The sequence below is a fragment of the Mytilus edulis genome, chromosome 11 (assembly GCF_963676685.1).
Source record: "Mytilus edulis chromosome 11, xbMytEdul2.2, whole genome shotgun sequence".
NCBI classification, from domain to species: Eukaryota; Metazoa; Mollusca; class Bivalvia; order Mytilida; family Mytilidae; genus Mytilus; species Mytilus edulis.
In genome coordinates, this window is record NC_092354.1 from 31094056 (window position 1) to 31113934 (window position 19879).

Below are 19879 nucleotides of genomic sequence, written 5' to 3' on the forward strand. Positions count from 1 at the left end.
GTGAGACAGTTAGTGATCTCATTCTCATACCTGAGACGTTCTCTAAAGTGGTTCATAATTACACAGTTCCGTTCTTCTAGAGCTCTTAATATTTGGCCATCATCGGCAGACAGTGGAACATCTTTCACTCTAAATCGGACAGTGTCTATGTTCTCATGTGTGGTTACCCTAGGGTTTCTTGAGTAAATATTGATTTGTTTACCCCGAATTTCAACTCCCTTACAGATAAGGTGGTCTCTAGCGGACTCACAATCGAGGTATATACGCCAGAGTCCTCTTATTCGTTGAAGTCCTATGATGGAACGTGCCTCAACTGAATAACCTAGGGTTTGGTACATTTCAACATTTGTAAGGTACAATGTTTTTGTTGTGACTCGATCTGTGAGTGAACCAAATACATCTATTTCTTGAACGAAGACTGGTTTGACTCCAGTCATTGTCGAAGAGCTTGTTGTCTTTGGATCAGTTTTGGTTGCGTCGGCATACGACGCCATTTTTTCTTCACCTTGGCTCTCCTCGTTAGATTTTGCCATTTTCCAAGAGTTTAAGAATATCTGGTATATTAAGATCGTGCAAATTGTCAAAAGAAATGATTTTGATACACCTTACACATCAATATGTTGCAGTTAATCTGTAGTCTGCTTCGAATTTTACAATTTTTCTCTTGTCTGATTACAACCCGCTACCTTAGTCAAGGGCCGTAACTCAATCAGCATTTAGATTTTTGATAATTGGGCCCGGTTATCAAATTGGTACACATTAAGGTCTCAAGGGTCCAAAATTGAACTTTACTTGATTTCATCAAAAATTAAATTCTTGTTTTTTTTTTTGATAGGTTGAATCTAACCATTATTTAGATTTTGGATATTGGACCATAATAGGTAAATGTCCAATTTTATTTTAAGTTTAAGTTCTTAGACCACATTCATTCTGTGTCAGAAACCTATGCTGTGTCAACTATTTAATGTAGTTTGATACGCTTTTTCACAACTTTATCATTTCCCATACATTTCATTTTATTTGAACAATAGTGTTAAAACTATTGCTTGCTTCACATGTCTACTTACATTTGCAACATGTTCTGCAACATCTGCCATTATATTTCCATCCTGACCCAAACGTCTTATCACATGTAAACCTTTTCTTCCGCATGTAACGTTTAAAGCCAGAATTTTTCCAGAAGGAACTGAAAAGTACAGTACTCCAATGCAATTTTTGTCGGGACTAAAGCAGCAGGGCAGTTATAACCCAATAGAAGTCAGATGTCACACAATGTAATGGCGGAATTTCATGAGCTGGAGGTAGGATGCAGGTTGTATCGCTTCTGAGTGTCTAGTAATGCATATGTAAGAATCTCTGTAGAAGACTTATCTTTGTGAGACATCCACACAGGAACGATCATGGATGTACTCTGGACGTTATTCTGACTAACCCTTAAAGAGCTTGCTGGTTTCAACTCTATATTGTTCACAGCATTTGAATCTGGCCACCCCAAGGGTGACTGGGGTATAGAAATATGGTCACTTGGTCTTCTCCCGACCGGCAGTAAAACGCTTGCCGAAGTGGGGCGTCCGTTTGGTTGTGCGGGAAGTATCAAGTTCGCAGTCACGTCCGGTCAGATTGGGGACGTTAAATCCGATGCCTCGTGTAAAGAGAGTGCCACGCTCTTTGAGGGGTCCGTAGGTGGCCTGTTGCAAGGCAAAATTTCTGTCCCTATCCAATATACCCTCATTTTCCAGTGGCAGTCCAAATTTCCCCGACCATCATCCGAGATGACCTCTCTTGTGACAAGACCTACCTATAGTATTTATTGTGAACTTGTTCTCGTCCTGAATATGCATGAAATATTTGCCACTGGACGTTAAGCAACCATCAATCAATCAGTCAATTGTCTAACAGGAGGGCGTTCTTCATGCAAGCATGATGGATGCTCTCCCTTACAAGTATTACAGGTACGTTTCAGTTGTTACGGTTTTGTATAGAACGTCAACGATTGAATACAATTTATACAAACTTAAACACGTCTTCGAACTTGAATTGATTGAAAGCATAAATAGCTACACTTTCTATTTTGAATTTTCCTCGAAGTTCAGTATTATTGTAATCACTCTTGCTTCTTTTGTACTACTTTACACGTCAACAGTGGTACCTCTGAAGTCGCTTCGAAATTCACATGACTATTCTCGTTGAACCTCTTTTAGGTTATTATATCTAAGCGAATTTGCTGTATCAATAACGGCGTCAACTGTACTTCTTTATCTGTCGTGTATGCCAATCTCTTTGGTTTCTTGTAATGGTCTTGTCAAAGTGCTTGATTAGGGAGCATCATTTGATTTTTAAGGGAGTGGGGGTCAACACTTTTTTGTTATAATCTCGGACTTGCATTTTTAACCGTATTTTTGTGACAAAAATGTAGGTTATTGATTTGTGGATGTACGGCTTGGAAATCAAATGTTGTCCGTGCATTAACTCATGAACCGTTCAACCAAAGCTTTTAAAATTTTAATATGTTGTTACTGACAACTAAATGAAGGTCAAGTTCAATAATGGCGATTTTGACTTTTACCGTTCAGGAGTTATGGTTCTTGAAAGATTGAAAAATGGTGTTAATTTGTAAAGAGTGAAACCCTGATATTATGGAAAATACTGTACATCATGATGTATAACCTTGGATTCACTAGAGCAGGTAAAAAATCAATGCTATATTCCCATGCATAAGGTCTAACACGATGATCAGTTGAAGAAAGTTCCTGTAAAAATAATACGGGATTGATCAGTTATTTTGGACAATCTATTTTAAAATGATTAATATCTCCACACTTGAAACATCCAGTGTAATTTGATGGGGTTTCCTCTGTCCTTTTTCCGGCATCCTACGAGGATTCTGGGCAAACCTTTGGGTCATAAATGGGGTACTCGGCCTAGGGTTTTAGGGTTTAATACAGACTGCATACATTGCATCATTGTTGCAAATTGTTGAAACTGATTCTCATTTCCAAAGTTTTTTGTTTCAACCTCGTCTTTTTGTTGTTTTGTGCTTAAAAGTTCATTTCCATGTATCTTTAAAAATGTCTGTTCTTTTTCAAATAATTAAGTCTCAGCAGGTGATGACAAAAGCGAAGTGACTAAAAATCCCACTCTTTCATTATTGTTATGGCACAGAAATCTCTGTAACACCATTGAATAAAGTTCTCTATCTTGATGACCAACCCTTCTAGCTACCTCGTCCAGGTGCATAAATTTTAATTGTAAAGTATCAACATTAATTTCTCTTGACCTAGCTGCATATTCTTTTACCTCCCTCAGAGCTTGTTCTATTACATCTACATTTATCCCTTTTTTCAGAAGTTCAATTTCTGCTTTTAACTGGGTTGTCTACAATGTGATCAAATAAACTAATTAATCAGTTACCTTTTTAAAATGTTCAAAATTATTGTAGCGTTGGTATTTCCCAGTTAAGTGAGAAATTTCAGAATCACTCAGTTTTGACAAAGACCTTGTAGACACTGATTTGTCATTGATTTCATTAGTTACTGTATAATGTTTTAGCATTTTGTCCGATTTCCAGCCTACATGTGATTTTATGCACTCAGAATTTAAACCTAGCCATGTTAATGTCAAGGCACACCCACTTCTTGTACTATGTGGCGTTTCGCCTTCCCATATATTCAAATCTGTTAGATGAGATTTTAAACGAGCATTAGCAGCAGCAGATGTGAAAGGTACATCAGAAAGTGCCATACAAGATGGTGCCAATGGTCGAAATAAAAAACCACCTACAATCTCCAATTTACTCACTTTGCAGGACAGAATTCTGTATTAACAGAATTATAAATGATAACTACCCTGGGGTCACTTATATCTATTGTTTTACCCTTCATCATGGAAATTATAACCCCTTCTTCTCCAGGTAACCAACGAACTTTATCAATCAACAATGAACCGAGATCTCCTGCTCTATCACCAGTAAAAGACAGTATGTTAAAAAAGGTCTTATCGCGAATAAGTATATACTTTTGAAATATTTCTAATTTTTTGTTTGACATCTTATATGAAATATATCTTGAAACAAGTATTAATTCATTTGAAAAAAGTGGCACTGCATGTTTTGGTGATGCGGCTGCCATTGATTGTTCTAACTTTATAGCTGATAAGTACTTTTTGTCGAGCCTGCAACTTTTGTTGCAGAAAGCTCGACATAGGTATAGTGATCCGGCGGCGGCGGCGTTAGCTAACTTCTTAAAAGCTTTATATTTTAGAAGGTGTAAGACCTGGATGCTTCATATTACGAAGTTTCCATCAGTCACATGTCCAATGTCCTTGACCTCATTTTCATGGTTCAATGACCACTTGAAAAAAAAGTTAAGATTTTTTATAATGTTGAATTCTCTCTTATTATAAGTAATAGGATAACTATATTTGATATGTGCGTACCTTGCAAGGTCCTCATGTCTGTCAGACAGTTTTCACTTGACCTCGACCTCATTTCATGGATCAGTGAACAAGGTTAAGTTTTGGTGGTCAAGTCCATATCTCAGATACTTTAAGCAGTAGGGCTAGTATATTCGGTGTATGGAAGGACTGTAAGGTGTACATGTCCAACTGGCAGTTGTCATTTGACCTTGACCTCATTTTCATGGTTCAGTGGTTATAGTTTTTTTTTGTGTTTTGGTCGGTTTTTCTCATACTATATGCAATAGGTCTATATTTGTTGTATGGAATGATTGTAAGGTGTACCTGTCTAGCGGGCAGATGTTATGTGACCTTGACCTCATTTTCAAGGTTCAGTGGTTATAGTTAAATTTTTGTGTTTTGGTCGGTTTTTCTCATACTATATGCAATAGGTCTATATTTGTTGTATGGAATGATTGTAAGGTGTACCTGTCTAGCGGGCAGATGTTATGTGACCTTGACCTCATTTTCAAGGTTCAGTGGTCAAAGTTAAGTTTTTGTGTTTTGGTCTTTTTATCTAATACTATATGCCATAGGTCATCTATATTTGGTGTATGGAAATATTTTATGATCTTTATGTCTGTCGCGCAGGTTTTATTTGACCATGACCTCATTTTCACGGTTCATTGCACAGTGTTAAGTTTTTGTGTTTTGGTCTATTTTTCTTAAACTATAAGTAATAGGTCAACTATATATGTTGTATAGAAGCATTGTTAGCTGTACATGTCTGCCTGGCATGGTTCATCTGACCTTGACCTCATTTTCAAGGTTCATTGGTCTTTGTTTAGTTATCTTGGTTAATGTTAAGTTTATGTGACAGTTGTATTAAAGCTTAGCTTTATACTTAGGACTATCAACATAATATCATTGATTAGTATAGAAGGCGAGACATTTCAGTGTGTGCACTCTTGTTTATAACCGAAGATGCTGCTGGATTATCTAATCCTCATATGTCATTCCAATCTGTGCCACGACCGTGATCACGAAAAATTGCCCTTAGTTGACCAATCAAACTATCAACCGATCCAGCTGAAAGTCGAAGGGGACATCCACATTGAAATTTTCCTTCGACTCCCCTATTTTTACATTGTGCTTTATGAATTAAATTTCCTAATGTCAGATAGTAGGGCGTCATTTAATGATTTTTGAGGATTTAAATCACTTAGAAATGATACAATACTTTTTTGTAATACTAGTTTCTGTTTGGAATATTTTGTACTCTGAAGTAAAGAGTCTAATTCAAGTATCCTGTCATTTAACTCTTCTTCTCTAAAAGACATCTCTCCTGACGCACAATTTTTACTATTGAACTAAAATTAACATGAAAGAAATATGTGTACACAGTATTTAATTAAAGACTTATACCTGTTCACTTTGATGACTTTTATGTGGCACTGTTACTTTAATAAAGTACCAGATACAATTTACAGTAAAATAAAATATCTATCATGTCTATTTGTCGTAAAAATCTTAACTTAGACCGTCTCAATAAGTTACTTAAGCTATTTCACTGAAATACACATGCCTTCATCTTCATACCGATGTAAAATTCATAAAAACTGTTATTTCCTTAAAATGACTCCTGAATTTTTACAATTTTATTTTAATTGTACCTTAAACTTTAATATGTATATAATTTTTTAACATCTCACTGACATGAGATCTAAACTACCACAGTTCTTATTCCTTATTTATATGCCCACTGTGAACTGAAGTTTTTCTTCGCACACCATTTTTTTTTTTTTTTTTTTTTTTTTTTTAATTCTCTATACTATACAAGTATGCCTGCTCCCAGAATTTTTTTAAAATTTTTTGACCATTTCATTGAAATGAGGTCTAAACTACCACAGTTCCCGTTCTAATATGCATGCCCACTGTGGATTTGATCTAAAACCTGCATTACAACTCATTTACTTTTCGAAGGTATTCTGCATTTTCGAATTAACAGATTCACAGACACACCTGCTCAGTAGTAACCTCTACTTTTACATATACAATGTAACTTCATATGGCAACTTGTAATGCATTTAACCACGGAGCATGAAAATAAAATTACTTCACCAATAATTGCATAATTTTAACTTACTGTAGGTTCTCCAGATATCTTTTTACTTGGTGAGCTATCATCACTTCCCGATTTCTCTTTTCCTCTTGTCTCCTACTATCACTAGATTTGGCATTTGCCAATTCTATGCCAATATGGCAAAGTCTTATTAAGTCACTACATTCTAGTTCCTTCTTCAACATCTTTTCCACTTTGGCAATGGACACGGACAAACTTTTTTCTAACCGGTTTTTTAATTTTAAAACACTTAAAGTCCTTAAATCCTCCTCCTCTTTAAAACTATTTAGTTCATCATAATGAATTTCATTATTATACATCATAATAAGTTCTAAATACATTTCAGCACTAAACTCTGATATTTCTTTGTCCAGCAGCATGATTAGAAATATATATATATAGCAAGTAATTAATCTAAAGATAAACGATGCTGACTGACCAAAGCCTGTGATCAAACTGACACCAGTCCTGGGAAGTTCTTATCTACATAGGAACATGTGTTAATCATTTAGAATAGTGTTCAAAGTATGATTAAATGGATTTTTTCCAAATATTAGCCCGATCTGTTTTAAAAGACACATTGTTCGTCTTCCCATCGCATTGATCATGGATAAGGGGAGTCTCATCACGAAACTCGTGTTGTTTTTCATCATCAGTAAAGCAATCGCTTAGTTTAGAGGGTGGTTTAACTTGTCTAGACATTTTGTTATCACATTGTGATAATCATTTTTATGATTTAATGCTTCCCAACATCTGTGTATGGTTATTTTATAGGAACACTTAAAAATGTATTGGCGCCGCCATGTTACCGGAAGTTTGATCATCAAATATATGTCAATATATATATGCTAATACCAAATAAACACTAAAGTTACAGAATGTATTAAAGGTTCTTTTAATGAATTCAGTATTAACTGTATTAACCGAATTCCGATATTTCCAGAATGATGGACAGACAAAAGGAAGAGAGTATTTAAAGGCATTGGAGAAAATTCTGATTGAAAAGGATATTGCAAAAAAAAATTAAAAAAATAAAATAATATGGAACATGGACGCAACGGGTAATTCATTTGATCATGATCCAGTTAAATTGATTGATTGTTGTTTGCTTTATGCAGCAGGATATTTATCGGCGAGAGCCAATTCAAATATTTTACAATTGAGAGCATTTCTTAAAATTAAACAAAATGTTATTTTCAAGTTCTATACATTTTCTGATAGATTGTATTATATTACATTCATATATATGAACTAACTGTTTGATAACTGTACTGTTGTATATTATTTATGTTGGATAAAAAAAATGCATATTTCTGGCTCTTTGCAGTTGGTTTAGGTGTCAAGTACATTCTAAGGCTCTTTGCAAAGAGAACTGTCCTTCCGTTTACCTTTTAGACACCTTTCTCTATATAGTATGATTAATTGTCCTGTCCATCTGTGCACTATCTTGTCCCCACATCTATTGATTCGATCACCAGGTAGAAATGGTTTCTAGTGGTTCTGTCATGCTACTCTTTCTGCTTAGTCTTGAGTTTTTTTATTCTTCTTTGGTGTCTTTCTGGGTCTTAATCAGATGGACAAATGACGTAATTCTATCGTTCAGTTCTACTTCATTTGATTTGTCTTAAGGCATGGCTGTAGGGTATGTCTAGCTCTATTGGTAAGGTAGGTTTTCTGCCATATACTAGGAAAAAATGAGTTTGCTTTGTTGACTTCTGGACACATGTTCTCTCAGCAAAGGCAACTTGTTAGATATTGGTCCCAGTCATTTTCATACTTCCCGAGTGAGTTGCACAGGGTCTGGTTAAACCTTTCTGTGAGCCCATTGGTTTGAGGATTGATTGATTGATTGTTTGTTGCTTAACGTCCAGTGGCAAATATTTCATGCATATTCAGGACGAGAACAAGTTAACAGTAAATACAATAGGTAGGTTGTTATAATAGAGGATGATGGTCGGGGAAATTTGGACTGCCACTGGAAAATGAGGGTATATTGGATAGACAGATATTTTGCCTTGCAAAAGGCCACCCACGGACCCCTCAAAGAGTTGTTGCAAGGGTTCTTAACGTGCAAAGAGCGTGGCACTCTCTTTACACGAGGCATCGGATTTAACGTCCCCCTTCTGACCGGACGTGACTGCGAACTTGATACATCCCGCACAGCCAAACGGACGCCCCACTTCGACAAGCGTTTTACTGCCGGTCGGGAGAAGACCAAATAACCATATTTCTATACCCCAGTCACCCTTGGTGTTTTGGTTTGAGGATGGTAAGGAGATGACCCTTTGTGGTCTATATTCAGCTTTGTACATAAGATTGAGTTGACCTTGTTACAAAATTATCTGCCTCTATCAGTAATGACTTCAGATGGTGTACCGTGTCGGCAAATCATTTCAATGATAAACTCAGCAATATGGTGTGAATGCTTGGATGGAATTGCCTTAACCTCTGGCTATTTCGTGAAATAGTCTGTAAGGACTGCAATGAATCTGTTGTTGTTATCTTTGGTGTGAAGTGGACCCACAAGATCATGTGTTTATAAATGACTTTCTGGGGAAATCTTTTCTAATTCAGTAATTCAGAATTAGTAAGCTGTGCAGAATATAAATGTAAAGTTATAACGATTGGCTGATCCAGAAATGTTTATACGAGGGCAGAGGGTTGCCCATCCCAGTGATTTTCTATATAGCCAAACAAAATTTCCCCACATAAGCTCCCCCATTCTGCCTAAGATTATTATAAGAGTATTCATTGCTATAAATAAAAAATAAAACATAATTTCAAATGTTCGAGTTGTTTTTCAACTTAGAGGCAGTAGCTACGGTTTTCCAAAAAATTTCAAGAATATGATGTATTTGTATATAAAATACGATCGGACGATATTTTTTATGCCAAATATAATGTTACCGTTGTGAAAAATCATTTGTTATATGCAGTATCCATTTTTTATAATCAACATTTTTTTCTTGGAGTTACGCTCATTAGAACTTATTTGCTCCAATGTATTTCTGCAACAGTTTGTAATTGCAACTCATCGGAAACCACACAACAGAATTTCATGAAACTTTGTAGATATAAGGACATACTATGTATATGTGGATATTGATAGGAAATTATGATTCAATTTTTTTTTCTTACACTTATTTAATTCCTCCAATGACAATGTGGGGACGTGGGATATGTGAGCGCGCTCACTAAGGTTCTTTAATTTACTAACATATTCCTTCTAAACAATGTCATACAAAAGTATCCCCTCTTCAAATCTATTATTTTTGGGGTTTTTTCTCACAATTAGATTTCATATTGATAATAATGTATTACAGTCATTTTGAATTTTAACGTAATATCTTTGTTTTCCAACAATGATATTGCATACTGATATTTTGTTACAATTTTTAAAAAACACATAAAAAATGTCATTTAAAAGTTTAACGAAAAACAGTTGTCGATTACAAAATCGCTCAATATTTTATCAAATACAACCGCTATGTTCCGATAACCAGACATGACTCTAGAAATGACACACAAACTAAATGACCCAGGGTGCCAAAACAAGGTTCCTCATGCAGATAATGATTCTACTATGATTGACTAATGTGATTTATATTTCTAATTATCATCAGTCAGTATGAGCTTCAGTCATGTGTTTACATCCTTCATCTTGCAGTTCTTTTAATGTTTGCAAACAAAAGTACTACTCTGAAACCCTTCACCAGAATATTTTGAATATTTTCATTTATGATCTTCTGCATATTCTTCAAAACTAAAACACATTTTGTAACATTTGAATGAACAAAATGATTTTAAAATATAAATTATAAGGGTAAAACGATGGACAAAACCTGACCAAGGGACACTTTCTAGATTATATACAAAGAAAATTTATGTAAATGTAATTGATTTTGGAGCTATTGCTCTTTAGCATTTTTTTTTTATAATTTATCTGTTATTTTTTTTTTTAATTCAAATGCTACTTTTTTAAACGACTAGATCAAAATGTTATTTCCCCCCGAATGATATATGCTTTTCAGGTTTCCAATATTATTTATTATTTTACCAACAATGAACCTTCTTCATATCTTTACGAAACAGACATGCATGTCTCTTGGTGTATTATAGGTAAAGAAGCCTGTCGGGTGAAAATTGCTTGTCAAATGATGCCTGAATTGAGGGAATTGGTCCAACAATACAACCGAAAAGCAGACAGTGTACAAAATATAGGATCTACACAAGCCAATGAAAATTTCAACCAAATTGTTGGAAGCAAATGCATAAAAGCAAGGTAAGAAATTGATTCCCCTCCCCCTAAAAAAAATCAACATACAACCATATTTTGTTTGATCTTTGGTTGGTTAATTGGTGGCTTCCAAATGTTTCTGTTATCTCCTTGCAAATTTCTTTTCGTCTGCTGTGGTGCTTTTTGTATGGTTGTTGTCTGTGACGTCATAACTCATAAATCTAAATTAATTTTTTTTTAGCTCAACTGGCCCTTCGGTTCAAGTGAACTTTTATCATCGCTTGTCGTCCGTCGTTCACTTTTTACATTTTGAACTTCTTCTAGAGAACCACTGAATGGAATGAATGACCTTTATGAGGTGTTGACCAAGTGTTTTTACTTTGTAGTCGATTCATCATCCAAGATAGCAGCCAGCGGGGGACTAAGTTTAACATAGGACCTTATGGGAAATGCATAGAATGGAATGAAACTAAATATAGCAGGAATGTTCCTTATGAGGTGCTGACCAAGTGTTGTTACTTTGTAGCCAAATTTCGCGTTTTTGGGAATTCACCTTCCCTAGCTGTAGCTAATTATGGTTTACGCAAAGCTGTTTGCGATCACACAGATTTAGACACATGTGATGATATATGTCATTATGTAAACAAGAATTTTTATGTAGATATTGGTTTGGTGTCGGGCGATAGTCCTGAAGAAATTGCAAGTCTCATCAAAAGGACTCAAGACAGATTAATAACAAGAGGTAAAATTAGACTGCATATGATAGTTTGAAATAATAGTGAGGTAGTAAAGAGTTTTGAAACAAAGGATTTAGCTGAAAGCATTACCGATATTGACTTTAATTCAGAGTCTACATGTCTACAGAGAAGTTAGGGTTTGTGTTGGAATGTCGTAAAAGACAGTTTCGCCTATCAGTTAACTAAAGAGGAGAAACCCTTTACAAAAAGCGGGCTGCTTTCAGTAGTTAACGGAATATTTGATCCGCCGTTAGGGTTCATAGCTCCTGTAATCATAGGCGTAGGGTTAATTATGAGAGCAGTACAAACAATTCATTAGATTGGGATGATCCGTTGCCCGATAATTTACACTCGAACTGGCAGGGATCTTGAAACATAAGAGATAGGGAGGCCTTTCACTAGTCAACCATTGAACGACAGTACTGAATGTGAATTACACATCTTCTCGGACGCATCAAAGAAGGCGATTTCGCCTGTTGCGTTATCCGTACATTTGACAGAGATGGAGATTCACAACTAGGTTTCTTAGTAGGAAAGTTCAAATTGGCTCCGTGTCATGGACATACCATACCGAGGCTGGAATTATGTGGAGCTGTTCTGTCAATTTTATACATAGTATGCAATTAGAATACATACTTTTGATTGTATTATAACAATGAATACCTATTCCAATTTGACTAAGTTTATAAAACAGTCCTGTATGATTAACCGCATTGAGAGCTCTTCTTAAGTCAACAAAACATGTGTATAATGGTTTCGAGCCTCTTTGTGTGCGTTTATCTATTAGAGTTTTTAAGAAAAAAAGATGATGATACCTTTAGAGAAACCAATTTGTTCTAGGGATATAATGCCTTGCTTTATAAATATTTTGTTAGTCTTATTTTATTTTTTAGTAAACAACTTTCCAATATAACTAATAATTGCAATTCATCTGTATTACTAGGTTCTGGAGTGTCACCTGACTTATGTATGCGAGTAAGAAAACTTTCACACTAAATTTTAGGAAAAATTCCACAGGTTAGGACATTATTAAATATTTTCAAAAGGGGTTGAGAAAAATGTAAAAACCCATATTTTAACATTCCGTTTGATATTTGGCTTTTTATTTTTTAAAGATTTAAGTGCATCAAGAACTTCTTTTTCAGAAATTTCAAAATCTAGCTCATTAAATTGCTAACATTTCTCTGCTTCAGCTATAAATTTATTTAGATCCTGGTTTTTATATTTTTCCAACCATATTTCTCGCAGAATCTTGTACAAACTAGTGCTAATTCTACAGATTCCCTTCTTTATGATGCCATGACGGACATTACTAGATGTATGCACAGAAACGACTTTCTTCTTTCGAGATTTATAAACTCTGACGATAAACCAGAATCGTTTGAATCATGGAGAGCATCGTTCCAAAGCGTTACCCGTGAGCTTAGCGTAACACCCTACGAGGAAATGGATTTATTGTTCGTTTTTGTTGCGTTTCCCTCAGTTTTAGTTTGTAACCCGGATTTGTTTTTTTCTATTTATTTATGAATTTCGAACAGCAGTATATACACTGTTGCCTCTATTTATAAATTTTTGGTTTTAGTGTGTCGCTCACCTGTTTTTCAGAGAAGTATTTCTCATATGAGAGGTTTAATCATACATTGACAGAATCCATATCCAACAACCGAAAAGCTTCGATCTTGATGTCGTTGTTGTATTTAATTTATTGTTTCAATAACACATGGTTTAAATTGTATTAGTTTAGTTACTTAACCAATCAAGCGTTGTATGCCTCCCCCCCTTATTTTAAGTCAATTTCAACAAAAGATTGTAGAAAAATTATTTTCAAAGGATCAAATGACTTCAGCTGCAGAACAGTGCCTCTGATCGAGATGTTTAATAGTATAAATGTAGCAAACCATCTTAAAGTTTCTTACTTATATTAAAAACTCTTAAATGCTTATCTAGTTTAACTGCAAGGAGGTCCACAAAAAATCAAAACAAGCTTATGTAGACAATTTGAATTATCAGTGCTTTAAACATAAAGAGTTTTAGAGGTTGAGATCAGTGAGGTCAAAGGATTTCCTCACATGCTGCTGAAAGTTCCAATTTGCTTTGTCGATTGCTCTCACAACTGACCAGTTCTTCTCGGCAAGTGATGGTAACGATGGATAATGAGTCTGACAGACTAAGCGAATAGCATTGATCTTCTAAGTTGATATCTGTCCTTTTATAGAAGCTTTCCCTTGAAACACTTTCCTTTTTACATTTGTGTTCATTACATCTTCTATGGAGCAAATATTCCTGAAGAGGTTGACGGCAAATCGTCTACTAGAATCACCTGCAGATATTTTGGTTGTCAGGGATCTGGTTGTATGGTGATATCGTAGGTGCTGGTTGAAACAAGTGCAAATTGGTTTTAACAGAAGAAGTTTTGTTTTGTAAAATTGTTGTCAAACTCAAAGATAAAAACTGTGGGTAAATCACTGGTGTTCTGATGTTGAGAGAAATTGGCGCAATAGGTTCTTTATCTGGAATGTTGCTCTGGCAGTTCATCTAAGATGTCTCTGGCTGATGATGTTAACAATATGTTGCTACTGTTAAATGTTGTTAGTTTATTTTGAAGATTAAGAAGAGTCATGCTGTTGTATTCTTCATCAGATGTTATATAAAGTACCCCAGCATTGTTTTTATTTTCAGCCTGAATTATGTCCTGGAGAGGTATTTTTCTGCCATATATGTGTTTGTTTATTTCTGTTAATTGGCCTTCCTTGTTAATGGTGCTGAATTTGAACATTTTAGGTGCGACATGTATTCCAATATTTGTAATGCCTTTGCCTTTTTGGCTCCTAAAAATACCTTTTAATTGTTTTGATGGTCTTGGGGTTGCTAAAGAAATTCTGGACTTCAACAATCTTATTTAGCTCTCCGAACTCTTCTCAGGTAGTCTCTACCACTGATTCTACTTTGTTTGTTGAAATTGTGAACATTGATCCCATTGTCTTTTGAAAAAGTCATCGCAATTTGACATTGCTCCCGTCGTTTATTGATTTCATTTAGACAAGTTTGTCAGGTCCCCTGAAGAAACAACGCATTGAATGTATGGAAAAATATTCTTCAGTATTTTATATATATATAATTGAGTTAATAAATCTTGAATAGTGTTACATTTATAATTTCAGTGTCTTTAATAACAGACTTTGCAGTATAGGCTTTGCTCATTGTTTCAGGCCGTAGGGTGACCTATGGTTGATACTTCCTGTGTAATTTTGTATTCTGTGGAGAGATGTCTCATTGGCAATCATACCACTTTTTCTATTTTGATAGATATATGTATTTTAAAGTCAGCTTTAAAAGAGGTCCAGAAGTAGATTCAAATATAAAGTCAAATTTATTATAATATATAGTATTACCTCATCTGCAGAAATTTCCTTTTCCAGTTGTTGAGCATTCTTACGTGATTCCTCAGCAGCAGACACACAGATTTTTTCCAATTTTCTTCTCATGTATTTGGAAGCAAGATTTACTCATGACTGGCAAGTTACATTCTGTCAGAAAGTTTCCTATTTGGGCATATCCTACGCCAGCATGTATCATTCCTACATAAAAGAAAACATTTTATGAAACAAAAATTACATTTAGGTTGGTTTTAGCTTCCTGACATGAGTAATTTCATAACATAAATAGAAGGAAATTCATTTTGATTTAATAGTACCTGATTACATATAACTCTTTGTTTTGTACAAAATGTAAAATTGAGAAAGGAAGTTGGGAATGTGTTAAAGCTACAACCCCACCATAGAGCAGACAAAAGCCGAAGGCCACTAATGATTCTTCAATGTAGTGAGAAACTCCTGTACCCGAAGGCGTCCTTCAGCTGGCCCCTAAGCAAATATGTACATGTATACTAGTTCAGTAATTGACTTAAGTTTGAATTCATATATTTTACAATTGTTATTTCTTGACATTTTAGAACAATAAAACTGTTAACGACAAATTTATTTTCCATTATACCCCCTTCACATACACGAATGTTTCTTACGAATGCTAACGAATCACCAAAATTTACAAGATTCGTTAAACTTTAACTTTAACGAATCTTTTGCGAATAAACCACTTTTACGAGTGATTTGCGAGTGCTTTACGATTGGTTACGATTTACTAAGAATGAATGCGATGCTTTTACGATAACAGTAGACGATTCATTGCGAATAGATACGAGCAATTAACGAATGCATACGAGTGTTTTGCGAGCACAATACGAATGGTAACGATCTGATCCAAGTTTTTACGATTGGTTAACGAATAGTTTACGATAGCCCACGAACATTTGCGATTGAGTTACGAGTGTTTTACGAATGTTTATTGTTTTTTTGCAATGGGAAATGCATGCACTCATATAGATAGTAGGCCATACAGTCTCATTTATTATCCATGTAAACATTCGGAGTAACAAGACATGTCTTACGAGAGAAATAAATTATTACTCTTCCATAACTTCCTTCGACTTCTTCTTCCACTGGCACAGAGGGCAGAGGAAGAAAATCAACAACTGTTTCCTCTTTGTTTTAGGAGGAGGAGGAGGCGGACTCAACGTAGATTTTGGTGCAGGCCATGGCTCATCAGAAGAACTTTGTTTGGACAATATGACCAACTCCTGCATGAGCTTAACCGGGAAGATGCGTCTGGTTACAGAAACTTTTTAAGAGTTGATGCCGACTTGTTTGGGGAGATACTTGACAGAATTACCCCTGCAATCAGAAAAAGCTCTACCTCTTTCAGGTAAGTACTTCAATTTTCAAGCAAAATAAAACAGAAATGTACATTAAGAATAATAGTTAGTTTTATTTTGTATGCTGACTATATCATATGAATATCCGACGGTGCCGAAGGACGAGGCTTGGATTTTCCGTATGATATAGTCAGTTTAGAAAACCATACTAACTGTTTTTTCAGAAATTCATATCTAAGTAAAAAGGTCAGCAAAACAATCTTTTAAAAAATTTTCCTTAAGCACTTTGCTTCTAAATAATTCAATTTAATACAAAGTGAACAAAGTACGTGTTAGTAACGCCCCAAATAACGTTCGTATTCATATGGAAGTGGGTATATTAAACTGTCTTGTCTTTTGTTATTCTAATGTATGACACATTTCCAGTTTACCTTTTATGCGACAAAAAATATTCTTTTAATTGCATTGTAAGTTTAGATAAATATTTCTCGTTACAGGGAACCACTTGAACCAGGACTGAAGTTAGCCGTTACACTCAGACATTTGGCTACCGGTTCCACGTATGCTGATCTTATGTATGCCTTTCGTGTTGCCCGGAACTCCATATCACTCTTTGTGCCTAAAGTCTGCGAAGCAATTTACTTAGCATACAAAGATGAAGTCATGCCGGATGAGATTACGACGGAAGATTGGATGCGTATAGCATCTGACTTTGAAAGAATATGGAACCTCCCACACGCTTGTGGTGCTTTGGATGGGAAGCACATTAGAATAAGAAAACCGCCTAACTCGGGGTCGTTATTTTTTAACTACAAACATTTCTTCTCTACAGTGATGATGGCTCTAGTTGATGCAGATTATAAGTTTATTTGGCTGAGTGTGGGCTCATACGGAAGTGCATCTGATAGCCAGATATTTAGGGACTCGGAACTACGACCAATGTTAGAAGATGGAACTTTGGATCTTCCGCCTCCCTCCCCTCTTCCAAATGGTGAAACAGATATTCCTTATTTTCTTATTGGCGATGACGCATTTCCTCTCCGATCATGGATGATGAAACCCTATTCAAGAAAACGTTTAGACCACGATGAGCGCATCTTTAACTATAGGTTGTCCCGTGCACGTAGAATTGTGGAGAATGCTTTTGGCATTCTTGCCATGAGATTTCAGATTTTGATTGGAACTATGCAACAACTGCCAGAAACAGTAGATTTAATCGTACTGTCTTGTACTACTCTTCATAACTTACTTCGGATAAGGAAACGTGCTGATCTACAACTGTTTGCTGACGAAGAAGACAACAATCATAATTTAATAGAGGGACAATGGCGACAAGGTGCGCAACTTACCGACGGAGACCCAGGGTATCAGAGAAATTTTGGTAACGCTGCTGGAATTGATCAAAGGAACTATCTTAAAAATTACTTCAACTCGGAAGCAGGCGCCGTAGATTGGCAAGAGAACATGATTTGACTGGTTCAGAAACATTGATTGTTTTGAATGCATCAGTATTGTGTTAATTGATGTAATGTTTAAAAATAAAAATTTAGATATAGATAGGACTATAAAAAATCTCAGAATGAGGTTCTATCATAATGAATAATTCACTCCAACTTTGTTTGACATACACTTTATAATACAAATTTGTTGCAATACTAGTACTTGGAATGGTATTTAAGGGATAGAATATGAGTGAAGACGGGGAATGTGTCAAAGAGGCAACGACCCAACACGCGCAAAAAAGAATAGGTTGAGTTTAAACACAAACTTTGATAAGCATCAATAAATGATGTCACACTTGAAGCAGGAGCTGCTAACCCTTCCAGGGTACTTGAGTTCACCACATTTTGTTTTTGTTTGGGGTCCATGTTGCTTTGTTTTTAGTTTTTGTTATGTTGTTATTTGTGTTGCCTGTTGTGTATTTGCCATGGCATTGTCTTCTTTGTGGTTTATGATTATTGATTGCTCCTTAGTGTGTTCGAATTTGATTTACAACTAAATGTACATTGAAAAGGGCACAGGCGCCAAGTAATGGCAAAAGATTCCGTTTGCATATTACACTTTTCAGCGATGTCATTTTTTATTGGTTTTGTTTAAAAATTTTGGTTCCTAATATAAACAACATAAACAAATGTGGATTAACCTATTTCTTTTCATTCTCAAAAAAAGCTACAAATTTTCTACAATCTACAAATAGTTATACATTTAAAGGTTCTCTATTCAAGATTTTCCTAAATCTTTTCTAAATGAAAATAAACAGTCATTCACGTCGAAGATCTATATGAAAGGTGTTTCTGGGTTTATTGTCTCATAAGCATCCGTCAGTACTGATGTTGTATCTGTCGCAGTTGATATAATAGCACTTGGTGTCTAACTTGTAGTGTGAGTTGAGTATACTGTCTGTTGCTGTTGACCCATTAAGATAGGTTGCAAGTTAGTCGGTTGCAGTTCTGCCCATTGGTATCGACCATATTGTTGAAGGACGTCAGCTGGCGGATTCGAAGCTGCTAAGTTGCGTGCAATGATATAGTCGCGATCAGTAGACATTTGTTGCGGCTGACGATGCTGAACGACATGGATGATGTTGTCGATCTAATTGAAGGCCTGTTATTTCCTACTGCAGTTTGCTGTTGAGGTTGTAATTGGGTAAATTGAGGTAATGTTTGGCGATTTACTTGCTGGGAAGGGTCTGTGAATGTAGATGAAAGCTGGGATGGCTGTATACAATCATCCCTTGGCGGTTGTTGTGTTTGACGCTGTTCCTGTTTAGACTGTTTAACATACTCCATTGCCTTGAAGATAGTTTCATTCGTAAAATCCTCCAGACAGGAAGGGATCATCTTTGCCATTAGCGTACTAAGGAAATCGCAGGTCTTCTCTATGTCACTCTTTGGGACTGCTAACTGCTGAGAAACTTTTTCTAGGCAGTCAGATATCTTTGTTGTAGTTGACGATGTTGTCACTGACTGTGGTGTACTTTCCATGGTCGTTATTGATGGAACTGATGACTCACTGCAGTCTGAGTACCGGTCAGGTTTCTTGATCTGTGACCCCTTGGTTCCTCTTGCCTGACAGACAAAGGGTTTTACAAACTCGAATTTCTCCAACAACCAGCTAGTTCTAGATGTTAGCAAACCATCTCCGACACCGGCTCCGGATCGTGTGGTGTTTTCTCTTTTCTTTACTTCTTTCACATACGTGGTTCTTTAGGACGTATACCATCTTTGAAGATCACCGGGATTCAACTTCATCCTCTGTTCCATTTCATGCCATGTTCGCTCTTTTTTATCGCGATTTTTGAAATCAATACTTGTCTTGTCGTATAGAAAACGATTTGACTTTAACCACTCAATTACTTCGTCTTCCTCTTCGATCGTCAGTATTCTCGCACTTTTAGTTTTGGGTTTATTCTTCTTGCGAGTCTGAAAATACACAATGTCCATTTTCGTGATAACTATCAACGACTTTACTATAAAATACACTCATAAATATTTTTATAATGACCGGTCTTTCAAGAAGTTCATATGCTGATTGCAATTGTTTGAAAAGTATCATAAACATTGTTATCTTTTTTAATTACATTTTTGCCAATACGTTCAACAACAGTTATACACTGGCCTCTGGATATAGATTACGTGTTATAATTATTTTAACTTTAATCTTATTATATTGCTATTCTG

General features: G+C 35.5%; 1 protein-coding gene across 1 annotated transcript; it reads left to right on the forward strand.

Moving 5' to 3' along the window:
* Positions 1–15842: 15842 nt before the first annotated feature.
* On the forward strand, positions 15843–17812 carry LOC139495478 (uncharacterized). Its single transcript, XM_071283755.1, has 2 exons — positions 15843–16249; positions 16697–17812. The coding sequence occupies exons 1-2, from the start codon at positions 15927–15929 to the stop codon at positions 17670–17672; spliced, it is 1299 nt and encodes a 432-aa protein (XP_071139856.1). The 5' UTR covers positions 15843–15926; the 3' UTR covers positions 17673–17812.
* The last annotated feature ends 2067 nt before the right edge of the window (positions 17813–19879 follow it).

Coding starts and splice junctions, on each gene's coding strand:
- LOC139495478 (XM_071283755.1), top strand. CDS start 15,927: ATGTCTTACGAGAGAAATAAATTATTACTCTTCCATAACTTCCTTCGA. Junction 16,250..16,696: donor AAAAGCTCTACCTCTTTCAG/GTAAGTACTTCA, acceptor TTCTCGTTACAG/GGAACCACTTGAACCAGGAC.